The sequence below is a fragment of the Pygocentrus nattereri genome, chromosome 3 (genome assembly GCF_015220715.1).
Source record: "Pygocentrus nattereri isolate fPygNat1 chromosome 3, fPygNat1.pri, whole genome shotgun sequence".
NCBI classification, from domain to species: Eukaryota; Metazoa; Chordata; class Actinopteri; order Characiformes; family Serrasalmidae; genus Pygocentrus; species Pygocentrus nattereri.
The window spans coordinates 36,709,815-36,733,082 of NC_051213.1; the positions used below are offsets into that span (position 1 = coordinate 36,709,815).

At 40.6% G+C, this 23,268-nt stretch overlaps 2 protein-coding genes and 1 long non-coding RNA gene across 17 annotated transcripts in view; 2 read left to right on the forward strand and 1 right to left on the reverse strand.

Moving 5' to 3' along the window:
* Window positions 1–9,881, forward strand: part of cobl (cordon-bleu WH2 repeat protein) — a 110,615-nt gene extending 100,734 nt beyond the window's left edge. For 9 of the 13 annotated variants that reach the window (XM_017700830.2, XM_017700836.2, XM_017700835.2 and 6 more), the window contains 6 exons: window positions 1,622–1,895; window positions 4,182–4,300; window positions 4,642–6,323; window positions 7,834–7,953; window positions 8,127–8,393; window positions 8,729–9,881. In XM_017700830.2, the coding sequence (XP_017556319.2) occupies window positions 1,622–1,895; window positions 4,182–4,300; window positions 4,642–6,323; window positions 7,834–7,953; window positions 8,127–8,393; window positions 8,729–8,812 (2,546 nt within the window). In that variant the 3' untranslated portion in view covers window positions 8,813–9,881. The remainder of the gene's footprint in view (window positions 1–1,621; window positions 1,896–4,181; window positions 4,301–4,641; window positions 6,324–7,833; window positions 7,954–8,126; window positions 8,394–8,728) is intronic. The other 4 variants (XM_017700832.2, XM_017700838.2, XM_017700839.2 and 1 more) reach the window with 1 other exon arrangement.
* Window positions 9,882–10,865: 984 nt separating this feature from the next.
* On the reverse strand, window positions 10,866–15,858 carry LOC108429228. Of its 2 annotated transcripts, XR_001857988.2 has the most exons (3): window positions 13,313–15,858; window positions 13,077–13,165; window positions 10,866–12,378 (listed from the first exon to the last, which is right to left on the reverse strand). It is a non-coding gene; the product is annotated as an uncharacterized LOC108429228 (long non-coding RNA). The 2 variants fall into 2 exon arrangements; XR_001857987.2 differs by having other exon boundaries at window positions 10,866–13,165.
* Window positions 15,859–17,821: 1,963 nt separating this feature from the next.
* The window catches only part of grb10b (growth factor receptor-bound protein 10b), an 81,195-nt gene continuing 75,748 nt past the window's right edge, over window positions 17,822–23,268 (forward strand). Inside the window, exon 1 of one of the 2 annotated variants that reach the window (XM_037536957.1) lies at window positions 17,822–17,974. The gene's annotated coding sequence lies outside the window, so the exon portion shown is untranslated. The remainder of the gene's footprint in view (window positions 17,975–23,268) is intronic. The other variant, XM_017700824.2, reaches the window with a different exon arrangement.

A 23,268-nucleotide genomic window follows, 5' to 3' on the forward strand; every position in this document is an offset into this window, starting at 1 on the left:
AAGTGAGAGAGAGAGAAAGTGAGAGAGAGAGAGAGAAAGTGAGTGAGTGAGAGAGAGAGAAAGTGAGTGAGAGAGAGAGAGAAAGTGAGTGAGAGAGAGAGAGAAAGTGAGTGAGAGAGAGAGAGAGAGAGAGAAAGTGAGTGAGAGAGAGAGAGAAAGAGAGAGAGAGAGAGAAAGTGAGTGAGAGAGAGAGAGAGAAAGTGAGTGAGAGAGAGAGAGAAAGAGAGAGAGAGAGAAAGTGAGTGAGTGAGAAAGTGAGTGAGTGAGTGAGAGAGAGAGAAAGTGAGAGAGAGAGAGAGAAAGTGAGTGAGAGAGAGAGAAAGTGAGTGAGTGAGAGAGAGAGAGAGAGAATATATGAGGCTCCTTGCTCATGTCTGTGGCATGTGCTTCGTCATTAATCGTGTGTGTGTAAGATCTGTGGTCGCAGCTGCTGTGTTTTAATGCTCTGCTGGGAAATGGTTGGGAAACAGCATGTGACTCATGATATATCCAGGAACAGGCCTCTCTTTACCCTCACCACTTAGTCCAAATCTGATAGCACACATACACATGACCCAAGGTTACCTACAGTTTGCTTCACTTAAAACCTCATCCCTCTGCATCTCTGAGCAAATGAAATCTAAAACAGACGTAACTTTCATCTCCCGTTTGGCCGCCTAAGCTATGAAGACGTTTGATAGTTTTATGTGAAGAGCAGAGGACTTGGTGAGTGTTCTTGCCTGGAGTTAGAGGCATAAAGCAGCAGGAGAAAGGGGCTGGTGTCAGGGCAGATTACAGAGAGCGACAAAGAGAAGGCTGGAGTTAGAAGGAAAGAAATGGTGAGACTTGGAGAGGGAAAAGAGAATGATGGATCTGGTGTTAGGTAGAAGAGAAATTGAGAATTTGTAGATCAACACAGGGAGAGAGAGAGAGACCTGCTTAGTTTGGCTTTCTGCCATGGCTTTTACTCCATTTGGCTCTGATTTCCAAGCTAAGGTTCAGATAGTATTGAAGCACACAGTAAGTCAAACAACAGCTTAGAAGACTTTCATAGTTCTTTCATTTGAATTTATACATCCTCTTACCTTTTCCTCTTTTGGCCAGTGAACATGCTTTTAATAATCACCTGACTGCGATTATTTGAGTTGACCAGAATCATTTTACACAGTTCTTAGCTTTCACAATTGTATGATTATAGCACAACAAATAGAATGTGAATTGGGTGCAATTCCATTCACATTGTTGGGGCATATTTGAGCTTCAGTGGTTTCTGTCGTTAAAAAAAGATCATTCAATTGTTAAATGCAGTTCTTTACAGTATGTGACAGTTATATGTCAGTTAGGTCTGACCCATATTATTATGTTGTGACAATGAAGGTCTGGAGCGAAGGACGCAAGGTAGAGTCTGGTCCTTTCAGTCACTGCTGTATTTCTCTTCTGTCCTTCATGCTTAACCTTTGTGTTTTATATGCTTCTCTTACCAAGCATGAGCATGACAATGAACTTTATTGATTCTAGCTGCTACATTAAAGCATGCAAACCAAATACAACAATAGATTAATAATTACAATTAAGTTAACAAAGATGATAACAAAATTAATGTCATTGACCTTTTTTTTTCTGTGGACCACCATTATTTCAGCCTGGCTGCACTCAGTGACGCAGAGAGCGGAGCAGGAAGTGGAGACAGTGTCTATGTGCAGCAGTGAGAGCTTGGCGGATCAGGGCTATGCAGCATCCGATGGCATGGCCGATGACTCAGGCCTTCTCAGCTCTCCGTCTGACCTGACCCAGCCCACCTCTCCAGAGGACATCATCTCCCTGAACCATGACCCCTCCCCCTCCCCCAGCCGCCAGCCCAAAGACTGCTCCAGCGACAGTGATGAGGGCTGTGCCACCTGGGGCTCACGGCACAGGTACTGCCATGCTTAGAATCTGAACCAGAAGTAGCTCCACAAAATTCTGTCCAAACGTGACCACCCTGAGACTGAATGAAGCTCCACATTCCTAATATCAGTGCCTGATAAGTTACCTTGCAACAGTGTTGTCTAGCAACAATAAAAGCTATCATCAGATAAATGATCAACAAAACGGAAGAAATTAGGAGTGAAATAATCAGATATCCAAAATTAAATGTATTCTTCAGTCACTGGTTTTAAACAACATTTTTAAAGTTTTAGTGTGGAAAAAACTTCTGTTGTTCTGACGCTGGTCTTGTGAACATTGCTGATAACGATGAGTGACTCCAGCGTGCCAAATTAAAAATGTTTTAGGGTAATAAGGAGAAGGAATAATTAAGTAGGGTGAAGAATTCAGGCAAGATTACATGCATGCCAAAATCTGTTAAAGGTTGAGAGATGGACTTGTGCTTTTTATGGAAAAATTGCTTGCATCATCTCCCAGAAGTGTCCCGCTTTCACAGGTCTTTTCTGGCAGGCGGCAGCTGGAGCTACTCCCATGTAGAGCAGAGATTGCACGGAGAGATTTATCTCCCAGTCAATCAGCTTGTTTGCTGAAGCTGGCTCTCTCCCAGCCTGCCTCATTTTTCTCCTGTGTTCAGAGATCCATCACTCCTGTGAGGCTCTCTATGCAGTCTGGCTTTTTAAATGACTAGTTTAGTAACAATCTAATTTACACAATAGACTTGCTTATGTGGTTTTCTGACATGTAGTGTTAACAACCACTTAAGCAAGTTTGTTTGAGATTTCTAAACAACTCAGCGCAGTTTGAGGAAAGTGTATCATGATTTGGGCAGGTGCTTTGCAGTGCTAATTGGTGGGATGCAAGTTTAGTTGTTTGCTAAATTGGCCTCATAGTGCTATAGTAAAAACAAAGAAGCACATTTCAAGACATTTTATCTTGTTCGATCAATTGCATTTGGCTTAAGGAGAAAATTCTGTAAATGTTTTAGTTGAACTCTTTCTTTAAATCACTGCTTAGACTGCCAGAGCTTGCAGTGTCACCTAAAACTGCTCACTTGCTCTGCCTGGCTTGTGGTACTTGACTTTGCTTCCTGCACTTCCTGTCTTCCAGGAAAGAGCTATTCAGTTTGTTGTTGTTGCTGTTGTTGTTGTTGTTTTCATCCATCTCATCTTAAAAAGCCTGTATCTTTAGTAGTTTGGAGAAAGACACTTTTTTAACTTTGGCTTTTCAAGGTGAAATTTCTGCACGCCCACTGTCAGAGGAGTAGTGTTTAAATAATGCAAGAGGCTTTTCTCTGAATAAATAAAGCCCCAGCATGAGTTCTGCAGCTTCCACAAGAGTTTGATCTGTATGGACAGGTGCCATATCCTAGATGCTTAAACCTAATCCTGGTTTGGATTGGATGTCCTGTTGACAAGTAACTGTGGTTAACCCCTTAAAGTCTAAGCTTATTGTTCAGGCTGTCAAAAGATTTTAATAAGTCATTGAAATTAATATTGCTGTGTGTAGGTAATTGCAATTGATCATATTTGGTCCCTCTAAAATGTGTTTTTTTCCATTTAAAAAGCTGTGCATTTATGCTATATGAGGGGACAAAATAACGTTCATCAGAACATGTTCATTATCTTCAGTAACTCACTAACATCATTTGCATTGTGTGAATGCAGAGTGTACATGAATCTGAACATGAAAATTACATAAACACAGTCTCTAATTTTCATCACTGATGTCCAGTGAGAGCAAGGATGTTTAGATCATATATCATATATAAAGTCAATTGCTCCAACTCAAATGAAACCAGAAATGGAACAGTTTAGCCATACTGATCAGCACTATGTATGGAATGTATGGAGGCAAAAAGGATGATGCTATTAATCCAAAGAACTCCTTCCCAACTGTGAAGCATGGGGTGGCAACATCTTATTGAGGATGATGTTTTGTTGGAAAAGGGAGGGACATTTTGATACAGTTTAGGCAATGAAGACAAATACTAACGAAGTGTGTGTGTAAATTTCTGACCCACTGAAAATCTAATATTGAATAAAACCTGAAATAAATCTGTCTTGTAGATATTGTTTTGAAATGAATTTTTATGGAAATAAAGTACATACCGTAATTGACTAACAGGAAATTAAAGGTGGCAAGAAATGTGTTTTAATGTAAATTATTGGCCTGAACTGTAAGCATTTTGGATAGTATGAGTCAATCAGTGGTGTGTAGATTGGTTTAAATTACTCCTGTACTGTAAATCATGTCATTCTGTAATGTGATACAAACAGTGAAGAAGTGCATCGAGGGAACCAGTCAGAGAAGAGACAGAACAGCTATGAAGAGGATGCTGAGATCACTGCCCAAATCCATCTCACCTTGGCTGACCTAGATGCAGACCTAGCAGGTGGTACGCATGAAATGATTTTTTAATTTTTGTGCAGTGTCACCCTGTCAACATTTCTTTTATTCTCTAGTCCAAGTAAAATAAATTGATATTCAAACGGAATCAAAACGGAGTGGATATCTCACTGTTTTAATATATTATAAATATTCTGAAATTATCATTTCTTCATTTAATCTTTTCATTTCTTCATTTAACTTTCTAAATGCACTAATTCATGAAAGATATTTTTTCCTACCCCTTTTGGGGTTTTTTGTGAGTGGAAAGGCAATTGAAGTAATAACTGTCTCACTGTGCAGTTCATGAATGACTGATGTCCACTTAAACTCTCTTTCCTTCTGTATTAGAAGTTAATCATGGAGACGAGGGGTCTGCGTACATGGATGATAAAATCCCAGTGTCTGTTATTGATATGGATGTTCCAGTTACAACCATTGACGAAGTCCCTGATGACAAACGGTCCAGTCCAAGTGTTCCTCAAGCATTTTGCAATACTCAAAGCATGAACAAACAAGACATCACTGGTAGCTCCATCAAGACGAATGTGAATGTCCAGAACAAAAGCAATAATGCTTGCTTGTCAGACAAAGCGAGCATTAGTCAAACCCAAGCAGATCAGATTCAGTCTACAGAAAAAGTTGTTAGACATGATGTTAAAGGTGAACTTCATAAACTGAATGATCTGAATGGCAGTGTGCCACAAAGGTCTCGAAGTCCTGTGGTATGTCCTGTTGTCCAGAATGTTCAGTTTGTTCCAGAAAGCAGGCTTAGGCCACCTCCCTTAGTTCGGAGCTACAGCATGGAAAACCCTGAAATGGAGAGAGCCTTGCCTTCGAAAGCACCCACTGCAGCTCAAATAAAGATCACCCAGAGTCCTGTGTCTAGGTTCGGCTTGAAAACCTTCACTGTCATCCCTGCCAAACCGGCCGTGTCCCACACTCCCAAACCTGCAGGCTCCCTGGGCACAGGTGCCATTAAGATTGACGAGCTAGGTAACATGGTCAAACAGAGAGAGGCTAGGCCATCCTCAGCCCAAGACAACTACAGTCATCCCAATGAGGTGGCTGTTGACCCAGATTCTCCACTTCTGGGCAAAGCCAAAGCTTTCTGGAGTTCAGCTGAGAAGCAGGATCCAGCCCCTGAAGCCAACAAAGGGACTTCTGTGACATCTAGAGAGGCTGAGGTGCCCAGACCTCTCCCTGTAACAGTAAAATCTCACACTCCAGAGAAATCAAATGTTGAGGAACCGCTGAAAGAGGCCAGTGGGTCAACAAACCACTCAGAATCTGCAGTAGTGAACAAACTTCCCATTTCAAATCCTACTGAAAACAGCTCTTTCTCAGAACAGAGGAAAAATCTTTTTTTCCTCAAGCCTTCCAGAAGAACATCCAGTCAGTATGTGGCTTCAGCAATTGCGAAATACACCGGGACCCCCACAACCCAGGTGAACGGAATCCAGGAAATGGCAGAATCAACATCTGGTGGACAAAGGCAATTTGCTAGCCGAAGCTTCAAACATGAGATTAGATCATATGCATCTTCAAATGCATCCACAAGCCCAGTGCCTTATTTTCCTGGCCCTAAACGTTCACAAAGCTACCCTAGTCATATTGCAGATGGGGAGGCAAGCTCTGATGAGCCACGGTCCAGCGCTCCAAGCAAAGGTACTCTACCCTTTGGCACAGTGAACGATAAATCTCTGGATTCCAGCCTAGTAAATGCCAAGCCTCAACAGCAAACACAGGCATCTACATACTCTGAGTCCACACAGTTCTCTTTTAAAGAGTACATGTCTGTGAAAAGCACCCCAGAAAGCTTGAGTCCACCAAGCACTACCCGTCCACCAGTTCCAAAGAAGCCCGAGGTGCTTAGTCCAGGTGTTTTGCCTGAACCGAACCAGGTTACCTTGTTTGGGCCGATAAAGAAATATAAGCCTGTAATACTAAAGTCAGTGGAGAAGGAGATGTCACTTCACAGCTCACTCATGGAGGCCATTCAGTCTGGAGAGGGAATTGAACGTCTTAGAAAGGTATTTAAAGCATGAGACACTCCATTTGTGGTTTACTACTCAGAAGCACAAGACATTCATTCAAGGCAGAACTCTCACTGGTTATGAAGTACCCACAAGATAAGTGATGTGTTGATTTCAGGGTTGTAATTGCTATGAAAACACACATCCACTTACATTAATCATTAAACCTCTTAAAGGAAATCTAATTCACTGTTTACCTCTTATCCCAGACTTAGTCAATCAGCCAAGACAAGTTTGGCAGCAGTTGTTTTGCACTGGATATACATGGCTAAAAATGAGTAGAAGTCTACAGCCATAGACTTAAGCTTATATTATTATCGTAGGTTCAGTGCAAAATTAAAGAAGCAAACTTTGGACGTCAAAAGTGATAGATTGCATGTATCAGTGTTGACTCAAGTTTCACACAAATTAATATAGACCAGGCTCAGATATCCCCCTAAGGACCTTTAATGTGTTTTTTATTGTTAAGCTCTACTTGCCACTGGTTCCTCCAATCTGCTCCTCCTTTCCGAAATACTATTACATTTCCCTTTGCTTATTTATTAGTGACTACTGTGTAGCCCATGTGTTTGTTTGCTTGTGTTGCAAAGTCTTACCATTTGGTGCAAACCCACAAAAAAGAGTCCACTACAGATTCACTGCCCTCCCTTGAATCATGTTTGAGCACTTGCATCCTCAGGCTTGGTTTCAAAGTGTTGCATAACGTGTAAAAAAAAAAAAAAAAAAAAAAAAGAACATACAGTACCAGTGAATTTTTTTTACGCAGTTAATTCAGTTTGCTTTTGCTTAAATGCTAGAAATGTTTCAAACTAAAAAGGTAGGGTCTATGCAGATTTTATTTTGAAAAGATGTTTTTAATTCCCCAGCAAGTAGTTTTTAAGCAGTCAACAAGGTCTCAGCATATATTTATCTCCAAGCCCTGCAAGTAAAGCTCATCATGAAGCTGTTTGGAAGAATGCCAAGAGTGTGCAAAGCTGCATCAAGACAATGAGTGATGCTTTAATGTATGGAAAATATCTAAATTATAACATTTGTATTGTTCTATTACAATGTTTTTGGTCACTGCAATCCCTTTGTTTCATAGTTGTGTACAAACCTTTAACATAATTATATCAGCAGACCATGCTGGTTCAGATATAACAGGGGAAATTAACAATAAATCCGATCCAGTCCTTTAACAAATCTGTCCTGAGAGAGCCTGAAAAAGCCTGAAATGTCATGTTATTAGCAGTGTTTATTCCTGTGGAAAATAGTAGCTTGTTTGAGTAGTTTGAGCGTGATATATACTTATTTTAAAGCTTAGCACTTGTTAAAGAAAGATTATTGGATGTGTACCAGCTGATTCTCAAGGTTTCAATATCAGTATTGTGAAAGAAAAAATGGTATTGTGCCATTTTTATTATAGTGCAGTAAATTAAAACACTTTTATTTAGACAAATTATGATCTTTAAGATCAGTTTAAACAATTCAGAAAAGTTCTTGATGGCTCTGCCATTTTTGTGTCCAGGTATCTGGGTCTTCCTTGACAAGCACCATGAAGAAACCGTCCTATGTGGAAACTGAGAATGAGCGCTCTGCACTTCTGTCAGCCATCAGAGCTCAAAGTAACTCTGCCAGACTGAAGAAGGTACGCTCATCAGGGTGGTGTGATGAAGTGCCGCGAAGCTGAGTCGGCTGTGTGGTTTAATGTTAAACTACAGAGAGGAAAAATGCACTTAACTAGTTCTGTTTTATGCTTTGCTTCATTGCTCATATTCATGCAGTAGCTGTTTTTAACAGTCACACTCCCAATGTCTTCAGACTAGATCAGAGGCAGCTCTAGAGCTGGAGCAGTTCAAGAAGGCAGAGGAGGACAGGGCTGCTCAGAGAGATGACCCCTCCTCGACTCCTCCTGATCCTCCTGCGTTTGTACCTCCTCCTCCACCTGTCTTTGTTCCACCTCCTCCTCCTCCCTCTGCCCCATCCAAGCCTGCGCTGGTGCTGCCTGCAGGGGGGAACCCAGAGTTGGCCAGAGAGGCTATGCTAGAGGCCATCCGCTCTGGCGCTGGAGCTGAGCGGCTTAGGAAGGTAAATATCCTCTCAGAATTTAAAGGGATGGTCCAAGTGCTAATATGGCTAATGACAAATGACCGTTTATGGGTAGTATGACGCCTTTATGGGCAGGTTTACAGTCTGTGGCATAAATATTCAATAAAAGAACATTTCTATTATGTTAGCAAATATTTATTAGCACAAATATCTTAGTATTGGAATATTTCTATGCAATGTTTTGTTTACATGTACCTTTGCAAAATAAAGGCAATCGAAAATATAATGAATAACTATTTATTTATCATTTATTTAATTAACTCATTTTTGATGATACCACAACAATCATTTTATGTTTGCCTGTAACTCCTCAGGTTCCTGTCACAGTAAAAACACGTAAAGTGAATGGAAGACTGGGCATCATCAAAGCACCATCTTCACCTTCTCAAGAACACTAGAAACCAGTTCCAAATCAGATTTTGTATTTTCAGGAATTCCAATAGCCAAATCAATTTCTTTTGTAATTTACTCTAAAATGGCTCACATAATTATTTATTTTGTTATTAGTTATATGCTGCTTCAGGTCTGTGCCAATACCTTTTTTTAGTTTAGTTTGCTTTCTTCTAAACCAGATTTGTAAATTTATGTATCTGCTACATAACATATATAATTTCTCCACGCACATCTGCCTGTTTCCTCTTCAGCCACCAGTATTTGCCTGAATATTCACAGGTATTTTCTGTTCTAATGTGTTATTCTTAGCTCTAATGTGCATGTTTATCCCTTATTTTGGATCATCGGCTTAGGTAAAAGGTGCTTCTTAGACTTTCTTTTTAAATTGGACAGTAAAGAGACACTGCGAAGTGCTTTCTGTACGCTTTCTGACAATGCAAATGTTTTTGAGGCATCGTAGTCCTTTATACAGCACTAGTAGACATTTGTCTGATGAATAGATGATGAATGATAAACTGATCTGAGTTTCTAAGTTATGTAAATACTTTAGCACAACAGCTAGCTTTGCTATTATTGTAGCAAATAATATTTAATTATAGGCTTATAGATTTATTCATGAATATTTTTCGATTCCTATTAATATGTTTTCACCATGCTGCTAAACAGAACCTTTTCTAAGACTTATATTTGCCATTTTGATCGGAAGATAAAATCAGAAGTCACTACAAATAGATTTGTTAATATATACATTAAATTATAATTTAATTTGTTTAATAAACAAAGGGACTGTATGAAAGAACTATACAGGATCTAGACAGGCCTTCAAATATGAGCTGTTATATACGGACAAAATAGGAACAGGTATGAATGCACTTTTTTTGAGAGTTGTATATTTTGTACCAGTTCACATTAGTAACTGCTTCTCTGATTAAGTTTGAGATTGGATTCACAATATTGGTGGAATTTTTTTTTTTTTTAATCCTTTGCTTTTTTTATGTAAAGTACACAATGTTTTGAAAGTTTGCACAGCAATTTAAATCACATTTGTAATTAATAAACTATTTTGTAATCCTTTGTCCTCCTGTTCATTTGCGTTTTTTGGTGATGTTTATATACATACACAGTTAATACCTGTAAAGAAAAAAAAATTAAAGAGAAAAATCACAAAATAATTAGAAAACACCCTAAATGTTACCTGCAGACAAGGATTTACTCATAAAAACTTTCTTTGATAAGTTAGCATTAGGGTTGCTATTGGATGCATGTGGTCTGTGCACAACTTCCCACTAATTGCAAAAAAGTGCATGGGTGCAAATTATTATGGCAGTCATGTCACATGCTCACACTTGTCTTAATACATTAGTTGCAACCCTTACAGAAATAGTGATTGATATGACTGTCAGTCATTGCCTAGCAGCCATTTCTTAGCTACTATTTCCCACATTAAACAGAGGAAAATGAGTTGTGAACTCATGTGAACACTCTGTTGACTGAGTACCGGAATGCACTGCAAATCTCTTATTTGAAAGTAATGGACAGAAGAACATTAGTCTCAGCCTCAGACACGTTTATGATATTGAGGTCAGCTGCATTCTGATTGGCCATCCAGACGTCCATGCAGCATTTTTATGTCTAAAAAGGAAAAAATATTTGCTAGTAGCCACTCTGTATGCCATGACAAATATTTTGGGACAAGATTGGATTGAAAAAAGTATGTATTTTACAGCATCATGTCTTTAAAAGTTATTCAAGAGTTATTAGCTAGTAAATGAGATCCTCATGTTTTCTGAGACCACTTTGTTCCCTCCAGATGTATTTTTGTTGTAGCTCTGTTTTAAAACAGAGTTGCTTGGCTTGTGTTTGGATATTTGTTTTGTCAACAGAACACATCAATTAACCACAAAATGCTGTGTAATACATACAACAATTTAATTTTGGTTAAAGGGGTAAAACGCATCAATGTTAAAAATAAATAATTAAATGTAACAATCCCAAAAAACAAGTTTTGTCAATGTAGTTTGTTAATAGCTAGTTTCCAATATTCCAACATACAATATATTTCCGATACAATTATCAAGTTTTATTTCATAAACAGTACAAGGTTTTTAATAACTCCTGACACAGAGTTAATACAATATTCAGTTGATGTATGCTGCCATATGCTGCATATTGGGTATTTAACAATGGCTTTGATCATGTTTAACCAAATACATTAGACAGCTACAGCCAATGTGTGTCATCTGTTGCTGCTATACGATTGTGTCCTTTAAAAGCAGTTCCAATCACAAAATAGCTGAGGGTCTGTTAATCAAAGCTCATCATTCCATCCTAACTTGATTTAAGCGCACTGGAACCTGGAGTAGAATAGAAATATGGACTGGGCAGCTGGTTGCCAAGGTTGCTTTAGTGACTTTGGCCAGACGTTCTGTTTACCCATTAGATCTTTATATATTGCATCAGGATACTGCATTTTCCCATTTAGCTTTTAAAAACAGCTCCTCTCTCCTCTTCTAAGTATGTTCTAATTTGGCAGAGGCCATGTGCTCTGAGGGCTGTGGCTGGACTGGATGCTTCAGTCTTGTCTGTCTCCTCTACAGGCCCAGGGTAATCCCCTCCTTGGTGGGCAGCTGTAAATTCTTCTGGACCCACAATCACTCTGTTGGTCAGAATTCCGGCTCATTTGTGGCCATTCTGATCTGCGTTACGAAACTGGTGAATGGCTGTTTGCTTCCAAACCAGTGCAGCCATTAGTGAAGGAAAACAAGTTCAAGAGAAACAAGAATTAAAGTTCTGTGAATGTGCAGGACCAAAAAAAGCATGTCCTATTTGTGGAAAGGATGTGCCTATATCAGCAGAACTCATGTAGTTGCTCAATAATGTCTCAGTCTTACAAATAAAATCTGATTTCAAAATATTATTCATGTTCACTTTGTTTTGGTCCCTGTTTTAGTCATTACACCGTTTCTCCAACCATTGTTGATGGGACCAATGAGCTACAGAAACAGTTCACTTGATAATGCATAAATACAGGGTGTTAGAAATAGAACATACTGATGCACAAGGTTAGCAAGATATGACATGGTTTGTATCAGGCTGATGAACAACAGCTCATTCAATATCAGATTTAATAGTTACGCTTCTGGTTTCAGTCACACTTGTGACTGTGACTGGCATCTGAAAGATTATGGTTATTCATCTGTGGAACACACTAAAACATAAAACACACAAGCACAACGCAAGGATTTCAATGCACTACAATGTAGCATTTTACCTAAAACATCTAGTGAGTGTATGTTAAGTGCATGTAAAACCTCAACCTAGCAGCAACTTAATGTTTTGAAACCTAAAATATCCACTGTTGGCTGCTGAATAAGGAGAAATTTGGATGCAAAGGTATAAAGCACCTTACAGTCAATGAGCCCATCTAGAATTTAGTAAGAGATTTTTTTTTTTACCTTGCTGGTTCATATTAAGCACAGTACATTATACATTTAAAGGATAAAATGTTGGATGACTTTTCCTCACCTCTAAAATGTCTTCTGAGTTCGGATGACAAAAAATAAAAAATAATCTGAAAAATAATAAGAAAAATAATACAGGGTGTCCCAGAAAATTGATGTCATTTGAGATGTGAATATCTGAGCAACTATATGTTCTGGGCAAATGAAATGAAACAGGCTTCATGTTGGACAATAAAAGATTTATTTATCAAAATTCACACAAATTCAGAGGGATGTAGATTTTATAACTGATTTCACAAAGCTTCACAATACGCGTACCGCCTGTGACATGACACAAGTCGGTAGTCCAGCTCCTGCCAAATACACTGTAGCATGTCTTGCGTAACAGTCTCCAGTGCCGTAGTGATTCTTTTTTTTATTGAATTTTCTCAAAAATGTATGCTGCACATTCTTATTTGACTGTATTTGAGCAGATTAACACACATGCCTTTTCATTTCTAGTGAACGCCATTCTTCAACAAAAAACATTGAAAATTAGACTTGGTTAGTTTTTACACGTTTTGTTAAAATTTGAGATCATTTGAGGGAGTGGCTGTGTTACTAGACTATAAAATGATGTCAATTTTTTTGGGACACCCTGTATTAACCAACAATGTCATGTTCCACCACCCCTACCCATCACTGATAGTTCAGCTAGCTCAGAGACCCTCCCTGATACTGTTTCCCTCAGCAATAAACCATAGTAAAAATGAATCATTCATGACTTCAGATCTCAACTAGCATGAAGTTTGAATTTAAAGCTGCTCACTTCTTTCAGCTCGGGCCCAACAAGCTGCCAATTCAAATCACTTAAAAGCATCTCTCAGCTGCCAGGACCTCTCATTGTCCACCGTCAACCTGTCAAAAAGGGATGCGAGAAAACACTGACAATAAGGGGCAATCGAGATCAGTATGCTTGAATATTATTGCAGATAAGGGCAGGTTGTTATATCTGTGCTTCTCAAGTACACGGTGTGTGTACTTAAATGTAATTAAAGTACACACCTTTTGGGGAGCCTGCTTGTGCCTCTTTATCTCATACAGTTAACGAGAGGTCAGCGCAGTGTGACCCCCGTGCTGATCCCATCCCTCTGCAGCTCTTCTCTGTCAGCAGGCTGCTCCACTTCAGCCTCGGTCGGGGAAAGTTCCAGATAATTAACCTTTTGGATGGCGCAGACCTGCGGTGTTTTCCCAGGGCTGGGCCGCTCCAGCAATTTCTCAGGGACATGGAGACTATCAGCTTACTCACTGAGGCTACATGCCCCCGATGAAAGACAATAGGCAACTGTTTCCAAGGCAAACACAGAACGTGAGCGTCGTTGGGAACTGGCGGCTCGCATTCTCATTTTTTGAAGAAGTCTGATGCGGGCCAGGCAATGTACAATGAACATTGTAACTTTGACCAAATAAACAGCTTGGCCTGCCAGCTTTTTTGGTTAATTGTTAGCCAGTGCATCGGCTGTTTTTCCAAATTCAACCTTCTTTTGATCAATTTTTAAATACATTTCAACATGAGCAACAACAACCAGTCCAGTTCCAGTAGATTGTGTGCTGATCCCTTCCTATACAATGGTATCAAACAGGAGCCTGCATGAGAAGTAAAGATCTATAGGCCATTAAAATACAGTGACGGTAAAGCCAGTATCAGGTGGGAAACAAGTATGTACAACATACAGCCTTTACAAAACCTTGTATGTCAGAAATGGCAACTTTATATTCAGGTTAACTTTATAATCAATGTAGGAAATTCAGTTGGTCAATAATACAGACACATATTCACATATCCACACATCAGTACTAAAACAAAGTATAAAACTACTAAACCAAGTACCCCCCACACCCAATGTAAACATTAAAACCACAATGGAAACATTCTGACCACAAAAACACATTCTGGTTGACTCTTGAATGTATTTATAGCAGAAGGAACAAGATTTAAACTCTGCTCTGTACCATTCTAGTACTTTTCCTTATTTTAAGTGTCTGATGTAAAGGGTGGTGAGGTCTTTGATAACACACTAAAGCTTATTTAAGAGAAGGTCAGTGTAGAGCTGAGAAAGTGGCAACTGCTCAATTCCTTTAATCCTACTCACTGTCTTGATTAAGCTCTGGAGTTTCTTTTGGTCTCAGACACATGTTTTGAAACACACACATCAGACCAAAAGTCAGGACACTCTTGAGTGCAGTTTATATATATATAAAAACATATAAATTGATAATTAACCGCTCTCTGCTGCAAATGTTTTACGTTGGATGCCACAGAGCCTGCAAATGTATCTACCTCCATTCCAAGATATTTATATGTTGGGACCCTCTCTAATGTTTTAAACTTCAAAGTCAGCAGTGACTGTGCAAGTGGGCTTAAAATCAATTGCTAGAAGCGTAATGATTCATGATTCTCCAAATCCATGATTCGGTTCCCCGGGGGGAGTGATACATACTTGTGTGCTGATCCCTATAGTGTCAGTGGTGAGATGAAAAATGACTTTTGTTACATTAGTAATGTAATGTGAGCTCAACAGTCTGCACTGGTCCAGAAGACAGAACCATGCATGAGACAGTGGACATTTGTAGCCTGGTTTTGTTTTTGTTTTTCTTTACATTGGTTGAAGATAATTATCTATACACTGAATAAAATATATTGTCTGTGAAAAAAATTATCATTATTTGACTTTAAAAACCTCACTAATGCTCTGTCGTCTGCATATTTTAAAAATAGAAGGAGATACAGAAGGAAACTTCAGCTTTAAAATACTTTAATGCAATGGGATTTAAAGTTATGGGTCCAATCATTATGAACTGTTCACATACTAAAGGTTGCTGGCGTTTCCAGTGGTGTAGAATAGTAACCGAAAAATTAAGTTACAAGTTTTAATAAGACGCAATACAATAAATTGTAGCTACAACAGGGCTCCTGTGAATTCTGTAAGACAGCATTCATTTGATTTGATCTGACTGTGTACATTTGAGAGCTCAAGTCTGAAAGGCTGCAGACGAGCAGGCCCGGAGACTGCTCTCACTGCCCGCATGAATTCTAAAAGCCATTCCCTGTGAACCGTATTTAACTTGACTGGTTAAATTTACTGTTTGCATTGGCAAATGCAGGGCGAAGTTTTCCAAAAGAGAACAGGGACTGGCCCAAGAATGTTAAACTTAGAAAGGACAGGGACTGCCCAAGGACAGTGAACTTAAAGAGAACTGGAACTGTCCTAAAAATACTGAGCTTAAAGGGGAAAGGGACTGCCCCAGGCACATTCTGCTGGGAGAAAACATGGACTGTCCCAAGAACAATGAACTGGGATTATTCCACTCATTCCAGCCTTGGGATCTCGCAAATAAACATAGAACACAATTCAGGACACACTGACGTTTATAAGGTGTTTATGTCCCTTTTATTCTAAGTTTTAAGTTCACAGTTAAACCAACTAAACTTGCACCAACTGCTTGCAGAAAACTGCAGGCGCGAGTAATAAAAGGTTGCAACATGCTACGTGGGTCAGAGCCACATCACGCGCTCGGTTTATCCAACACGCGCATTGGTCCATTTCGGGGGTCTGGTCGAAATTCGGCACGCTATTGGCTGGAGAGGGGGTGGTTGCCGCCCCTCCCGCGGCGGTGGGCGGGGCTCTTGTGCTTACCAACAGCCGTGCAACTTCGACTCGAGTCAACGAGGCGCGGTCCTTCTCTTCAAATGTGGTAAGACGAGGCTTTCCTTCCCTCTCTTTTCAGTCAAACTCCGCTAGGTCGAGCCGGGACGGCGGAGAAAAGACGCTGAAGACGTGAGCGAATGAAAGCGTAAAAAGTAAGGGAAGTGTGGAGAGAGACTAGATTTGCTACAGGCTCCCTCAGAAGTGCCTCAGCGTGAGTCGGGTGTGGGAGGGGCCTGGCGGAGAACGAGTCAACGAACCGTTCTGTCGAATCGGATCTTTTCGATGAATCAGTCGAACCGACTACCCAGCACCAGTTCGGCCAGGCTTTCTGTAGCTGTTTCTACACCGTGTTTGTGTTCGGGTTACAGTTCGAAGCCTTGAGTCAAAAATCACTTTCACATGGCCTGTCACGGTCATGAAGCTTTAGCTGGCGACTGTCATGTAAAGAACTGCGATAAATGGTTTAGTTGCTTTTGTTCACTGTGTGCAGATTCCGGCTAACTCGGCTGGTTAGCTGTCTGTCTTGAAGTCACGCACTGCAGTGTTGTGTGTTCACAGAATCACATGCAGATGCAGAGACTCGTGTGTTGTCAACCAAAGCTTGTGTGTTTTATTTTCTTGAAACTAAAAAATTTGAGCCAAAAACAAAGCATAGATGCAAAAATTAGGATTAAATATCTAGTGAACACACAAAAACAAGCATTTCCTTAAATGTGTTACAGCGAGCAGTTAAAAGCTGGAACTTGTGTTGTTTCTGTCAGACCCACAACTCAGTGACTCGGTGTTTCCTTTATTTTATTTTGCCTCGACTGAACTGATGAGAGTGCATCCGTTTCACTGTGGAAATTGGTTTAAACAACTGCGATTATCTCAAATAATTGCAGACAGGCGATTATGTGATAATTATGACAGGTCTACTTTTCACAATTCACCCTTAAATCCACCATACAAAGAACATAATTTTATAGATCTGTCATGTTTACAGTCTTGTAGACTGTAGTTGGCTCCCATAAAGATGACTCGTGAATCGTTTAATTGGACGAATCGAACATTTGCTTTATAGAAACTGACAGATTGAAAATGAGCGTCTGTGAGGGAGACAGGAAAAAAGCTCCAGTGACAAGAGAAGTCTAACAAAATGTAAAGTTATTAATATAGGGATGTAGTATTTCATGCTTTTATCAGGTTTTTTTTTACTAAATAAATGAGTCAGGCCACATGGCAGAATGTGGAAAATGCTCTTTTACTTATACCAGGCAGTTCAGTCAGGCAGCGAAATGCTCAGCTCAGCGCTAACCTCAACACCACACTCTGAGGGGGGAGCGGGAGGACACGACACCCACTCACAAAGCCCACCTTTACAGGACACAATACGCCAAAACTACAAACAAACCAGAGGTACTTCACAAAGCAGGATTTCTGTTTTTAGGCAGATAACTTGAGCCCACGGCCAGCAGGGAACGAGCTGAGGGACGTTCTTATTGGACGATCTTCGTCTTTGGGCTTAAGTTATCTGGCTAACTGAGAAATTCTGCTTGTGAAATAACTTCACCCCAACAGCAAAACACCATCACAACAAATGTCGAAAAACGTTTTCCACTCAGGAGTGGTGTCGCGTCCCGGGAGCCGCCCTGCGTGGCCACAGCCCACTGACTACACTGACTACAGAGGAAAACCTGTGAATCGGTTCGACCTGGTCATTGAAAAGAGTCGGTTCAAATGAATCATTCATTCGTGAGTCGGACATAGCGCGGCGCGCGCGTGTGTAGTGTGTGTGTGTGTGTGTTAGGAGTCAGCTGAGAGAGCGAGAATGAGCGGGTGAGAGAGAGAGAGAGAGAGAGAGAGAGAGAGAGAGAATGTGTGTATGGCCTGGGGAATATCAGTCTTCGGGGAGCGAAAGCAGAAGCTTCATTTAACTGACTGCGCTCGCCGGAGAAAACCGTTGGCCCCGACTGAGACGACTGAGGTGAGAACAGCGACCTGTTTTGTTGATGTCGCAGTAAAAAGTCACCGACAGGTAACGTTAAAAGTTTCTGAGCTCCTTCCAGAAAGCTGTGCCAGGCTGGCTGCACACAGACAGGGGCGGACTGTGGGGGGTTTCGGGGCCGGGGTTGGAGGGATTTATGTGGTAACCGACTAACTCCGCTGCTAACCGCTTTATCTTTTTAAATCTGTGACTATACAAAAAATATTAGGAGAAACGTGTGAGGTGTTGGGTCTAGTAACCGTTTTCTGTCAGACTTTATGTGCATTTTCCTTCCTTTTTTCTTCAAGTCGAGTTTTATTCGTTAAAAAACTGGCTGTTCACGTGCTCGACCAAAAGTGTAAAACCCGTTAACCGTTCAAATGGTTGTCTCGTTCAGGCGAACCGTTTAGCATGTCGTCTCACCTTCTGGCTGCTCAGCTCAGTGACTCTTCCAGAAAGCTTCCAAGAAAACGGTCAGACCCGCCGCGGTGAACCACAGCACTGAGCCGCCGCTGCGGGAGTGTCCACTGTGTCTTCAGCTCGCTCTGCTTTCCTCACCATGTGGTCGGTGACCATGGTGTGGACATATCGCCGAGACCGCCTGTGTGCGCTGAGAGTGGGGTCTGAAAAAAGCCTTTTTGCTGGAGATTGTCTAAAGTTATCCACGCCCATCCCTGAATGCTCTTAAAACGCTGTACACCAGTTAAAAAGATGGTTCTTCAGAGGTTCTTAAGTACAGATAGTGGTTCTGTATAGAAGCATTTCATGCTTAAATGGTTCTTTGCATGTTGAAATGGCTCTTCTTGATAGAGAGTGTCATGTGTATGGTTCTTTATAGAACTTTTCTGACCGTGGCTCTGTGTAGTAACCATAGAAGAACCATTTTTGGTGCTATATAGAATCATGTACAACACATTTTTTTACGCATGCTAATGGTTCTTTCGATGTTCATAGCTCTATATAGAACCATTGCCTTTGCTAAAGAACAATTGAAGAGCCGTCTTTTCAGAGTGTAGGAGAACACTATAGAGGATGCCAATGAGATGGCAAGACTGAGCAGGCTTGGTCGCTGGAATAAGTCATTCCCAGCAGCGTTTATATGGTGGACTCTGGATAGACGGTGGGTAGCACTGTCGCCTCACAGCAAGGAGGGCCTGGGTTCGATTCCCCGGCCGGGTGACCGGGGTCCTCTCTGTGTGGAGTTTGCATGTTCTCCCCGTGTCTGCGTGGGTTTCCTCCGGGTTCTCCGGTTTCAGACATGCAGTCAGGCCAATTGGACGTGCTAAATTGCCCCTAGGTGTGAGTGTGTGAGTGACTGTCTGTGTCTGTCTGTCTGCCCTGCGATGGGCTGGCGACCTGTCCAGGGTGTATCCTGCCTTCCGCCCGAAGACTGCTGGGATAGGCTCCAGCACCCCCCCCCCCCCCCGACCCTGATGGAGAAGCGGCTTAGAAAATGGATGGATGGATGAATGGCTGCATGCAAAATATGTTTTTTTTTGTACATACCGTACTGAGCAAAAGTCTTAGTCGCCTAAGCAAATAGTTTAAAGCCATTTATCCAGGTTAAAAGGTGTGCATGTAAATACACCATATTGCATTAGAGTAAATTGGAAGTAATATTCATGTGGTAAAAACACTGATACATGCAAGACTACTGCTTGAGTAAACTCTGCCCAGATAAGATACAGATGCACTGATATGGGAATTGTGTGCTGATGCCAGTATCTGCCGATGTTGATGTATAAAAATGTATAAATTGACACGGCATCTGCCTGATTTAGAATTACAAAGAAAAACAATGTCTCTTTCTATTGGGTGAATGATGTAAAAGGGATGCCGTTTTGCTCTTTTGCAGTAAATATGTCACTGACTATTGGTTTGAAATGCTGGTCAAATGTAAACCTCTGTCCAGTGCCGCTGTATTTTTTAAGCAGCACTTATATGAACCTGGTACCGTTGTGCATCCTTCAGATAAAGAGCTGTTTGAATGACATTTTCTCAGGTACCCAAGACTTTCACAGTACCATACATGTATGTATGTGGAATAAAGTCCTGTATGAGCTGAGATCAGTGAATTATTCTGTTACCATGTTCTGTCTGTCAGTGTTAGCACACTGATAAAAGCCTCCTAACACTTCTCAGTCAGGTAATCAAGAGCTGAACTGTAGGAAAACTGGGGACTGGGGGACTCAGAGGACTGTGCTGGAAACCCTTGCTTTAACAGCTAATAGCTGTCATTCAGCAGCACATGAGAAGTGGGTCTGGGTTAATGTTTTATGTAGTTTACACATTTTCATTGTTGTTCATTGAAGTGATTCTAGAGCAGGACAGTTGGTAAGCTGAACACATGGAGGGGTTGGAGGCCAAGCAAGGCAGCACTCAACAGCCCTGAGAAAGATGGAAGATGGTTGGAATTCCTGTTTACTGTTTACACATCATTGTTTGTAAAGAATGGATTGAAAACCGTCTCGCATTAGCTCATGATGGGGTGAGAATTAAAAAATTTTTTCGCAAAAGTGAGAAATTGTCTTTGAGAATTATAAAAGTTTATAGCTAATTAATCAGATCTAAACAATGTGTCTTTGAATGAGAATAACTCCAGAATGAACTCCTAAAAAGTGTTTGCTAAAAATGCAGCAGTGGGTATTAGATGCATATGTTGATGATCTGATCATTTCCAGACTCATGTTATTCATAAAGTCTAAGATTAAGTGACCCTTATTTGTCCCACAGTGGGGAAATTTCACCTCCGCATTTAACCCATCCGTGAAGTGAAACACCACATACACACTAGTGAATAGACACACACACTTGGGGGCAGTGAGCACACCTGCCTGGAGCGGTGGGTAGCCCAATCCGCAGCTCCCGGGGAGCAGTTGGGGGTTAGGTGTCTTGCTCAAGGACACCTCAGTCATGTGCTGTCGGCTCTGGGGATTGAACCGGCAACCTTCCGGTCATGAGGGTGGTTCCCTAACCTCCAGCCCATGACTGCCCCAAAGTGGTGTTTTCAACCCTCTGATTCATAACCATGTGGTTCTGTTTCCTCGTCTTCCATCCTAGCCAGTGTTCAGACCGTGGAAGAAGCACTTGCTGTGAATGTGGCCTTCTGACGTGTTCTCAAGCTGTGCATTGAACCAGGCACATTCCATTCAGCCCTGCGTCAGTTCGCAATCGTTCAATGCAGCCTATACAGTACTAATACTGTCTGGGACACGGACAGCGTTATGAAACTATAGAGCGAGGCCTGGATGCTGCTGTTCAGCCAGTGGAAATCCCTGCTGGACATTCTTTGTGCTCCTATGTACATTGAGGTGGCGACTTAGAGAAGAGAATGATTATGTCCAGTTGGGTGCTGTGGCCAGTGAGATTCTGAACAGAGCTTCATGCTCCTCTTGTTTCAGTGACTCAAGCTGTTACAAACTAAGGCCTGAGCTGTTCACTGACGATGCAGTTTTTTTTTTTCTTCTAGCATTGGCAGCGTGAAGTATTTATGAGTGACTGCCTCTCAGAAATAATTTAGAAGAATGCTCTTGGGAGCTGAAACTTTGGAAGCAAAATGAATGTTTTTTGAGAAATTTATGCAGAATTGGATATGTATAACTACCAAGCTTATTTTTTCTTTTCGGCAGAATCAAAGTCATAGTTAATTCCTTCACCCCAAACATCTCTTGCCTAGAGTGTGTGTTGCTATAAACTGTGTTTAATCTTTGAAGCAGATTTATCCGAATTAAAGAAGGAGCACTAGTTTCATAAATGCAAGTAGCTTAACTTCCTAGCTGTGCTTCTGAGGCTCACAAGAACTGGCAACCTTCCAGCAAATCTTACACAAGCTATACACTGGAATCTGTGATCCAAACGCTTAAACAAACCAGCATTACAAGTGAATTGCCAACCAGTGCGTTCTGGGATACAAGTGAGCTAATAGGTTTGCACAAACGTTATTCAGTATGAGCTTAAAAACATTTTTGTTTTCATGTGATATTTCTTAGTGTAAGATGAGGCAGTTCTTTAGTTTTGTTTTACACTTTACAGTACAGTTACACTTTAATTTGCCTTTGTATTCAAACCACCATGAAGGTGTATAAATGTATTTTCTGCGGAGAGACAAATTGTTGGTTTGTTTGGCAACAGGGCATGAAACTGGATCTTCTCCCCTTTTCTAGCTTTATTTCATTTTTTTTGTTTTGCTTTCTCTGAAGCATGGATGGGACCTATTGAACGTTGGAGGGGGTATACAGTCAGCCCACCCACACAGCAAACAGAGGCACAGGCATAACGGCTTCCATCCCATTTATCAGTCCAGTTGCATAAAGGCCTGTTCCCTCGCTGGCCAATGAATCCCTCATCCAATTAGCAATTGTCCACATTCCCAAAAGCCTTTCTCCAAATGCAGCCATTCAGCCAGCCTAGTGACATCAGTTACTCTCATAGGCTGCCCTGCCTTGTCACTCCAAAATAATGAATCTAGCCATTAATAAAATAATCCACAAGAGTGACATCTACTGAGGTGTGATGGTTGTGCTGGCCCTTGGTTTGGAAAATTCCACCAGAAAGTCATAATGAGCATGCTTCATAAACTATACTTGGAAATAACTGCTGTTTTTAAAGATCATGAAACACATCAGATTTTTCTGATTAGATTTGTAAATTGTCCAAAATTTGGTACACATTATACTGCAAAAAATGGCTCGTCGGACCAAGTTCAATCTAAAATTTACTCCATAGGTTTATTCAACTCAAAAATTACTTTGATTGAAAGAATCATTCATTCAAAGTATTTTTAGTTGGAATAAAACTTACATTTAATTTTAGGTTGAACTGATGAGCTGTTTTTTTACAGTGTGGCAGAAGTTTTATTTTCATTGAACAGACATTTGCTGGAAACATCATTGGATATGCTGCTCCTTGCATGATGTTTCAACATGTGTTAAATTGCAGTATTGCAAAAGTGTGAAATGTGAATTGTCATTTTGTTGGAATTTGTTGTTTTTCAGTGAAATTATGATTATACTGTGTATTGCAGTGTCATGCATGTAGCCAATAGTATTAGACTAAAAGTAAATGTGGGGAGAAAGACTGCCGTGTAGAGATTCTCAAATGTCAATAAGTTAACACATCGAAGTATCTCTATACGTTTGCTGGTCCTGAAGACCTTCACTCTGCACTCTGAAATGCTAATAAAAATAGACTACAGTGATTAGTAACATCTGTTTGACCTTTATTACATTAAAACCATACAAACCACAGTGTTTTATGTTTTACCTAATGAACTTAAGTGTTTTTGTAAATATATGCTTGTTCTAAATTTGATGTCAGCAACACATTCCAAAAAATAGAGGCATGTT